This window comes from Etheostoma spectabile, chromosome 22 (assembly GCF_008692095.1).
Source record: "Etheostoma spectabile isolate EspeVRDwgs_2016 chromosome 22, UIUC_Espe_1.0, whole genome shotgun sequence".
Taxonomy (NCBI): domain Eukaryota; kingdom Metazoa; phylum Chordata; class Actinopteri; order Perciformes; family Percidae; genus Etheostoma; species Etheostoma spectabile.
The window spans coordinates 13,812,633-13,822,991 of NC_045754.1; the positions used below are offsets into that span (position 1 = coordinate 13,812,633).

Below are 10,359 nucleotides of genomic sequence, written 5' to 3' on the forward strand. Positions count from 1 at the left end.
CGGTAAGAAGAAATAGAAGTCAATAAATCCATGAAAGTTGACATTTAGGACCAATATTTTATTTTGTGATCCAAGATCATACCAAACTTCTCACTAAATCTATTGAAAAGCGGAGAATAAACAGTAACTAGATTTAATGAAATTTGAAAAGGAGTCCTACGAAGCGACTTTAAATAATGATACAGGCCTTCCCAGATGAAAACAATCTATTCAATACTTTTAATGAAGCGTACTAAGTATATTTTCTTCATTTTGTACTTTTTTATTCAAATCTAGGTATAAGTAAGTGCCTTCAATTGTGTATTAACTTCAACTTAACATATTTGACTACACTTTAAGTGTAAATAGTATGTTTAAATGAAAGTGCACTGAAATACACTAAGAAAAATCAAGATTCATGATCCTAATGGAAATACACATTGGCATTGCATAGGCATTGCAGCTCAACTTAAAGTTGTTTAAGTACATTTTATACACTGTTATCATGCTTATTACTATAACCGTACTATTACTAGTCATAAATGTTAATTTAGTGTGACTCAGTAATATTTCAAGTGATCTACAAATGCATTTCCTACTATATTTAGTGCTTTTAAAGTGTCTCACTATGACAATGTATTTGAAGTGCAGTTCAGTAACAACCTAAACATCATACACTTACTTTCAGTGCAATGCTATTAGTGTTAGCTAGAAAGGAATTGTTTTAAGTATATTTCATGTTCATCTGTACTTTTATCCCCATTTTGTTATACTTAAGCATAAATGTTACTATTATACCACAAGTGTATTATATTACAATTAATTTCAAGTGCATTACATCAACAGATTACAAATTGCATCTCAGGAGTGGATCTTTACTACTCACACAAGTAACATCTAAAAGCAGATATCGGCAAGCGCAGGAACCTTGAACAGCCGACTTTTTCTGAAATGCCAGGAAGAGAACAATGGTGAAACGCATAACACATCTAGCTCTGACAAATTACTAGAGGCGTTGTAGCTCTCATTGTTGCACTTCCTCCATAGAATGGCCCGGATCTGTGCCACCTCTGTGTTGGGGAAATCGCTCCCTCACTGTATCTGTGAAAACAAGAGACGATGTATAAATACAATCATTGATGATAATGGATTTGCCAATCAACATTCATTCTTTTAGTAATACCTCCATGAAAAGGTTTTTCTGTTCTGCCATAACATACCACACCACATGCAAGCTCCGCAGTCCAGTTATAACACATCAGTCATTCAGCTAACGGTAGCTAGCTAGCTAAGTTTGCTAGCGAACATGTCAAAGACCCTCCTGTTTTTACAGCAGTTTGCATCACAAACACAAAGTAGAATCATGCACAACATGAAAATACTACAAAACAGGTTAGAGTGAAAGAAAATGTTCTCCTACCCTTTCCATATCAGACACTGAACATCAACAGCAACTTTTCTGCCAAAATTAACCGAAAGAGGGTCAGGTCTGGAGTTCAAATATGGCTATATGCATGCGCAGTCTTCTTCTCCTTTTCTGGTCTAAATGGTGACTGTTTTTTTTTTATTATTTTTATTTTACTGCTGTCTTCAGGATGTAAGAAGTATTGCAATCCTAATTCACTTAAATGTTTTGGGTTTTAGCAACACATTCATTTCTTTTACAGGCAACAATACACACATAACATTTTAACCTGACAAAGACGTGTATTTTAAGTAAACTGAACATTAAACTATTTAAAGCGGACAACCCTCATCATTCAGTGTTTTGAGCGTGTTTGCATTTTAGCATAATTTATGAAAGTAGGCCTACTTTGATAATAAAAGTACACTTATATTATAGGGCACTTTGTTTACAGGTTCCTAAGATTACTCTACTGATGAAGTGAAATCAGTGTACTTATTAAATTATACTTACTCTGTATTACAAATAACACTACAGTACCACTATAATCTTTTTTCCTATAAATACACATTTTAGAGTGTACTGTATAAATTGTACAAAAGTCACACTTCTAATGAAGTGAGCTTGTAGTACACTTTTAAAAGGTATACTAACAATTCATTTCCAAAAATGATGCTTCCCATAAGTAGGCTACACTGAATTGCCACTCTAAGTACGTCACATTATTACACTTTGAAAAGGGTAAAAAAAAAGAAAGAAATCCATACAATTTTAACAACAAAGTAAGCTTTCATAAAGTACATTTTAAAAATGAACTCATTGCTAAATTAGTATACTTACTTTTTGGACTCTGAAGTTGACCTTAATTACATCTATTTTAAAGTACACTTTTAAAAGTACATATTACAAAAAATAAAATTCTTCAGGTAAAACATTCACAAGTCCGAGTTCAACGGCCAAGGTCTGATAGTGAGTCAAGCTCATTGTCAACCAACGGGGTTGTTTGCATCAATTTGGCTTTGGCGACCCATTATAATGGATGCTGGGATTCTTGGTGTTTGTAGTGCATTGCCACTATTTCCTCCTTGTCCTGTCGCTGTGATTGCTTTCCAGGTAAATTTGATACCAGTTGTACAACCAACAGGGGGCTGAGGTCTAGTTATCTGTAGGAGAGGCTTCTTGACTTGCATGGCTACCACACAACAAGACCAATCTGCATCCATCATCCCTGATGATCTGTAAACCCAACCCACTCAAATTCCATCATCTGTTATAGGATCAGACGAGCTCTTGAGCTCAGGCGTTTTTCTCTCGTCCAGGGAGAAGTTAGCCCAATTAAATGGCCATCTGGTCCTAAGCAAAGGCCAATATTTTGTTCATATTCCTGTTGGTCATGCGCTAGCACTAATGCAGCCTGACACCCCAGCTGCAAGAAGCTTTGTGTGGCTTAAATGCTCCTGGGGGCACGCACCAATTGGGGGGTGCAGCGGGCAAGGCACCCCCACATAGGCCAAGGAGGCCGACTGTGTCAGTGGGTAATTTAGCGGAACAAGGGAGCGTTGAGACCCAATTACGGCAGCTCTGATGTAAGACACGAGCCCCTGGTTGCCTTCACACATTTTGTGTGTAAGAGGTCAGCGGGGGTCATACCCACATGCCATGAGAAGCAGGACATCACAGGAGGGTGGGAGAGATGGGAGGTTTGTTCACGTTTAGACCCGTCCTCCAGCTGAGAGAATCAGCCTTTCCTACCCATCAGTTCCAGTTATTTTCAGACCACTCTGCAAACAGTTGTATTTGAGTGTTGGCTTCTAGTTGTAGACTCTTGTGCCAGATCAAGTCATTCACTGCTCTCTGAAAGGTTGCAGTGGGAGTGGGAAACTTTGGCTCAAGTCAGGTATGGGCACATCTTAAGTGAATGCTTCATTTGCACGCAACTCTCTCCCTCACCCACTGCCATTCTGGCTTGCAGAGGCCTTTCTCAGGTTTTGCCTTTCTCACTCCCTCTCTTTGGGCCCCATCATTTGAGGAGTTGAATATTGTGACTTAAAATTGTCTTGGAAAAAGTGCAGATGTTTGGAGCTAAGTCAGATCGGTTATACTCTCCATACCCCCCGCGTTTCTCTAGATAGAGCTGATTTATTCCTTCCGGTTTTGTTTATTGCACAAAACAAGGAGAAAGATTTAGCAGAGACTACACTAGATGTCAGTAGGTCCGATGCTGTTAGATTTAATGAGGCTTCCTCCCCTGCCAGTGGTTCCATGGCTGTACTACCTAGTACCATGCACTCTCTGGCTCTGGGCTCCCCTCAAGCAGATTTTTACAAAGGAGGCTGAATCATTTCTCTGGCCAGGCTTACATACTGTACCAACCAATGGAACTATTACCCTGTTTATATGACCAGATAATTATTGGAGGCTAGGAATTTAACTGTCAAAAGTAATAAATGCTCAATTCCATTTTCCAGAACCTAAAGTGATGTCTTCATTGCACAAAAAAACCCAGAGGTACCACATATAGATTTTTCAGTACAAACTGTAGCCAGCAAGAGTTGGGTAATTTCACTTGTCAAAATTGGTATTTAGTAATTCTCTGTCAACTCACTTTATTGAAGTTATTGACTAATTGTTTCAACATTGGGAAATGTCATGTTACTATGATATAAAGATGCCCTGTTTTTTTTAAATTTGCAACCTCCCATTGACGTGGGTGTTGAAGGCTGCATGCTTTGTTATTTACTGTGGCAGTGCACGTCTAACTTGAATAGATCTAGCAGTGCTACCAACAAAAGGCCTGCTGCTTGTTTGTAGACCTCCTAGTGGGAGAGTGATTGGTCAGTTCCTGTCATTGCCGTCACATGTCACACCTGGTGATTGGCTCATGCGGAGTCCAAAGTCGGCAGACGGGCAGAATGAGGAACAGGTTAATCAACAAATTCAACAAAAAAATTCTCTCTGAATCTTCCCAGCGGGGCGGCTTTTCTCACCACCTCACTAACTCTCATTGGACCGGCCGGTTAAACCACTCAGGTTCTCACGTGGCACTCCGGTGAAACTCTTTCATCTCAGTGCTCATCTCTCTGCCGATTGTTCTGCTGACTGCTGCTCGGGCAGGACGCTGACTGCTGCTCGGGCAGGGCGCAAGAATATGTGGGTAGACGAGAGGCTGCATTGTATTGTTGAGTGAACGGAGGCCTATGATTGGTGTTGTCACCAAGTCTTTAGAGCCGGGCCCAACAACGGGCACCAGATCTGTGTGGGAAAAGAACGGATTGTACAGCAGCGCACACACCACATACCTGTTTGTTCAGTGAATACCTGAAGAGGGGAAAACCCTCATCCTTCTTCCCTCAACATCTAATTCACACCTACCACAAAGGGGGGGAGGGACACTCAACTTTATTTTTACACTTTCAAATGCTGCACCTCCAGTACTCAGTCTGATTTTTAATTGTTTGTGTGCGGGTTATGAATTCTCATTCAGATGCCTCTCTCTGCATCACCATGGAGAAGAGGGGGAAGCAGATGGAGAGGGGCAATAAGAGGGACACAGAGAGGATCAAAGGACTTTGGCACAGACAAACTGCACAAGTGAACTAACCTTCCTCCTTTTTTCCTTTGCCCTTCTGTCCTTCCCCTAGACCACCAAGGCGTTTCTCCCCAAGATGTTGGAGCTGAATCATGGTCACATTGTGACGGTTGCCAGCTCCCTGGGTTTATTCAGCACAGCTGGAGTGGAGGTTAGTATCATACACAACAACACATACACATCCCATCGTTCCCACCATCCAAACCAGTGCTTTTCTCCAAAGCCCTCAGCTTGCCAGCTAACACACTGCGTCGGGGGAGGTTAGGCCCCCTTTCTCTCGTTGTCCCTCCACCCGTTAAATTAAGGGACACAGATGAGCATTGGGGAGCCTCTTATAGATTCCTCTATCTGCAGCAGTGGGGGTGTGGAGCCCCTATTGGGCTCTGGTCCCAGGGCCAGAATGAGCTGACAGCTCCCCGAGGGACAGAGACATCTTCATCACTGCTTTGTGAACAACTTGGTGCTCACTCTGTATTCAGCTCACAGGAGTTTTCAATGGATAGGTTTTGGTTTTCCTCCCCTATAGTGTTTTTTTTTTTATTATTCTTTTTGTTTTTAAATGCATATTAAAATATTAAGGGGTGTCATTCTATCTCCATAACCACAGTGGGAGTAAATTGGTAGAACTCCTAGAAGGTTTTATTTTGATATTTCAGAGAACAGAGTTCTCATTTGTCCCCCTGGCTGAGAATGGTGGGGACTCCATTTGCCTTTTTGTTTTTATAGCTGCACGATTGCTTTTGTTGTAGTCATTCATAATGATTAAGTCCCCCTTCAAAGGGATTTGAAGTTTAGTCAGTTTGTTAAGCTATTACGCTTCCTGGAAATGCCTAGACTGTGATTTCAGACGTGCACATTAATTGTAGGGAACCAAAGCCTTCGTCTGTCATGTGGGCACAGTCCAATCTCTTTATCCTCCCCATGTTTATCGACATTCATTTGTGTTTGCCCAAGCCTTCATTCTTTTTTTTTTTTTTTTTATAAAAAGAGAATTTCCACGGCGAACCACATCAAAACCTTCCCGCCAAGCCGAGCAGTCTCCTGCTGCACTGGAGAAGAATGCTAATGAAACTGTAGAACAGCGGACAGGCTCGCTCAGGTTTTTTGTGGCTGTATCATTAACAGCAAGGAGAGACCTCTGCACCCATAGGGCATGTTTGATAATGTCTGTGGTCCCTGGGTGCGGGCAGGGGCAGAGTTTTACAGGGCTAACCTGTTCTCTCTTTACTCCCTCAGGATTACTGCGCCAGTAAATTCGGTGCCATTGGGTTCCACGAGTCACTGAGCCATGAGCTGAAGGCCTCAGAGAAGGATGGCATCAACATGACTCTGGTGTGCCCTTACCTGGTCGACACAGGAATGTTCAAAGGCTGCAGGATAAGGTGAGCTTCAACACACACTGGCCAGTGTAATTGTGTTGGTGCGCAGGTCTTTTTCTTTTAAAGTTTTCTTGCACCTGGCTGGGGATGGTGAGTTTGTCATCTCAAATTTTCACCTAATAAAATTGCCTCACAAACAGTTTTTTTGAAGTTCAAAGCAGCAGCTGATGGTGAGATATTATAAAGTCACTTGTATGCCATTGGCCAGCGCTCTGCTTAAGCAAAGACTTTCTCAGGGAAAAACCTCACCAACAGGTGCACCTGGGCTCCCTTCCCCCCCCGCCGCTGTAATAGTCCTCACTTTGTTTGATGGTTACAGTCAGCAGGTGGCACGTTCTTTGGTTTTACTGTCCCTCCACTTTTTCCACTTTGGAGCAACAACTGTTCACCGTCTTTTAACCAGTATCACTGAATTCATGGATTGGCTAAAAAAAAAAAAAGCTTCCACTCCAGTTTCTGAACGATTTCAATCAAATGTAATTGGATTTCCCTAACAACTTTTAGATCTTAGTTTTAGCAAATTAGATGTGAAAGTCCCTGAATTTTGGGCTTGTAAATAAATGATATTCTTTTTATTTTCCCATTCAGGAAGGAGATTGAGCCTTTCCTGCCTCCCCTGAAGCCAGAGTTCTGTGTGAAACAGGCCATGAGGGCCATTCTCACTGACCAGCCCATGATCTGCACACCTCGCATTGTCTATATGGTCAACTTCATGAAAAGGTGAGCTGTCTCCCATCTTTCTATACATCCCCTCATTTCAGTTTCCCTTTATTACTTCTGAGACTCTGAGTAAACAGTACAGGGGTAATCCTATCTCTGTTCTGTCTCCGCAGCATCCTGCCCTTCGAGGCCATTGTGTGCATGTACCGGTTCCTGGGCGCCGACAAGTGCATGTACCCCTTCCTAGCTCAGAGAAAGGAGGCCATGAACAACAATGAGGCAAAGAATGGGATCTAGGGGGCAATGTTTTTAACTCGAACAGAGGCACATAAACCTGCAAGCATGAGGAAACAACCACTGAAGATGGAAATGGGGAAGATGGAAGGAAAGACTGAATCTAGACTGGTGCAGTTGCATTGAGCAAATGCAAAGGTTTACCATATTGTTCCTCTGGAACAAAGAAAGCTGTGTACTACACAAAAGATGTATTTGACTTTGTTTTGTCTTTTTTAAGTTTGTTTAAAGAAACCATCTATATACTGTGTCACTAGTTTTTGAAATCATACAGAAAAGCTATCCTATAATTAACTATTTACGTAATGTAGTCACCAGCCTTATCTAGTGTCATTGTGGAAATATACAGTATGTTACTGTACAAACAGTACAATTTTGTTTTTCACTTTTATTTTATTTTTGTAGACATGCACTGTAATTTCAGATTTTTCTCTACACTGCCAGCATTCTCTGTGTAGGAAGGTTCAACTCATTTCAAACTACCCAAGGTCTCCACATGCAGGATCTTTTTTTCAGGAAGTCAGGAAATTGGTTTGCAGCTTGATAAGGCTCTGATTATAGCTTGTGCCATTTTAAACAAAGCTAGATGAATATGTCAAAGTCTACCATATTCCGTTGTTAAATACTTAAACATGTAGCATATATGTTGATAATGAAGTCTACGCATTCCAAATGGGACATTTAAGGGCCAGACTGTGTCCCACCTAAACCTTAACAGGAGTTTCAGCCAGTGTAATGGGACTCAACATTGTCTCTTTAATGGTCCTGTTATTTCAGGTCTGTGTTGACGAACCTCTCAGATGAAAAGCGGACAAGGGAGTCATGTCTTGGGATCAACCAGCATGTGTGACACATTCAGAATGTACTGCTTTGGTAGAAGCCGAGAGGAAATAAATATTGTATTTCTCTAATTTGTCTCTATTTTCAGGATCTGTGGTGTTTATATTGTAAATTTATTTGTTACCAATAAGAATCCTGACCCAATTCCAGAACCGCTGTCCCAACACTGACGTGTGGTTGAGGGAAATGTATTAGACACTAGCTTTCCATTATTCTTTCCAAAGTAACTAACTCTCCTGTCCATTGTTCACCTTGTCCAGTTAAAGTAAAATGTAAATGTTTAAATGTTGTGAATACCCCCAGTATCCCAAAATGACTGTCTCCACCATATTTGATGTATGAATATTTTATATACCTTTGGGACAAGAGTTTTAGAATTTCAGCTACATTCCAATAGGCATCATCCCTTCAGTCCGTGATGAGCCTAAATTCTCTACCTCTTAATTTTGCTATTTCTTTTGACAGTATGACATAAGCCTTTATTTTTATTTTCTGAAGAGGGCTCCATAGCAGAGCAAATGTGGTTCCAATGTTTAGTGTCTCTACCTAACTTAAATTAATAAAAGTGATTTAGATTATTAAATGGTGTGTCGTTATTACTTGCTAGTTGGCTTGTGAAATCTCATTCTGAATTGGCAAGAAAAACCAAAACAAGATGGAAATGATAGGGGGACTGAACTTCAGCGTATTTACACCCACACTCTAAAAATGTCTGTCACTCATACACAATGAGTGATTAGTATCGTTTTTTCAGCATTTTGGGAATCACCCCAGAAAGTAACAGGAAACAGGATCTTCTGAACTGAATTGCTAAAATGACACCCACCCAGCCTTTTCTCCTCTTTATGACTACTCTTTTGACCGGCATTGGTATCACTGTCCTCCCACATTGTACACCATGAGTCAGACAGCCTTTAGATGTGTGTTGGCTAAAGAGGGCAAGAACCATTTGCCTTTGAAAAGATACTGTATGTACAGTACAAGCAAATGTCATCAACCAAAATAAAGCTTACACAAGACAACTTACAAAAAATTGAGAATTACAAAAAAAAGTTAAGAGGATACACAAAGCTGTCATGTTACAGACAGGTTGGCAATGGGCCACATACAGTGGGGATGTGGTTGTCCTACTTACAAAGCATGTGGAGGTCTAATTTTTATCATAGATACACTTCAACTGTTAATCTAAAACAAAAATCCAGAAAACTCACATTGTATGATTTTTAAATAATTAACATTATATTGCATGACAAGTATTTGATACATCAGAAAAGCAGAACTTAATATTTGGTAGAGAAACCATTGTTTGCAATTACAGAGATCATACATTTCCTGTAGTTCTTGACCAGGTTTACACACACTGCAGCAGGAATTTTGGCCCACTCCTCCATACAGACCTTCTCCAGATACTTCAGGTTTTGGGGCTGTCACTGGGCAATACAGACTTTCAGCTCCCTCCTAAGATTTTCTATTGGGTTCGGGTCTGGAGACTGGCTAGGCCCCTCCAGGACCTTGAGATGCTTCTTACGGAGCCACTCCTTAGTTGCCCTGGCTGTGTGTTTTGGGTTGTTGTCATGCTGGAAGACCCAGCCATCCATCCTCCCCTCGATAGATACGGTATGGTCGTCCTCTCCCCTTTGCAGAACAGCATCCCCAAAGAATGATGTTTCCACCTCCATGCTTTACTGTTGGGATGGTGTTCTTGGGGTTGTACTCATCCTTCTTCTTCCTCCAAACAAGGCAAGTGGAGTTTAGACCAAAAAGCTCTATTTCAGATTTCACATGACCGCCTCCCATTCCTCCTCTGGATCATCCAGATGGTCATTGGTAAACTTCAGACGGGCCTGGACATGCGCTGGCTTGAGCAGGGGGGCCTTGCGTGCGCGGCAGGATTTTAATCCATGACGGCATAGTGTGTTACTAATGGTCTTCTTTGAGACTGTGGTCCCAGCTCTCTTCAGGTCATTGAACAGGTCCTGCTGTGTAGTTCCGGGCTGATCCCTCACCTTCCTCGTGATCACTGATGGCCCACGAGGTGAGATCTTCCATGGAGCCCCAGACCGAGGGAGATTGACTGTCATCTTGAACTTCTTCCACTTTCTAATACTTGCGCCAACAGTTGTTGCCTTCTCACCAAGCTGCTTGCCTATTGTCCTGTAGCCCATCCTAGCCTTGTGCAGGTCTACAATTTTATCCCTGATGCCCTTACACAG

General features: G+C 41.5%; 1 protein-coding gene across 1 annotated transcript in view; it reads left to right on the forward strand.

Moving 5' to 3' along the window:
* rdh10a (retinol dehydrogenase 10a) overlaps positions 1-8,729 on the forward strand; it is a 12,852-nt gene extending 4,123 nt beyond the window's left edge. Inside the window, exons 3-6 of the mRNA XM_032503965.1 lie at positions 5,026-5,124; positions 6,210-6,355; positions 6,941-7,072; positions 7,186-8,729. Coding sequence (XP_032359856.1) covers positions 5,026-5,124; positions 6,210-6,355; positions 6,941-7,072; positions 7,186-7,309 — 501 coding nt within the window. The 3' untranslated portion in view covers positions 7,310-8,729. The remainder of the gene's footprint in view (positions 1-5,025; positions 5,125-6,209; positions 6,356-6,940; positions 7,073-7,185) is intronic.
* The last annotated feature ends 1,630 nt before the right edge of the window (positions 8,730-10,359 follow it).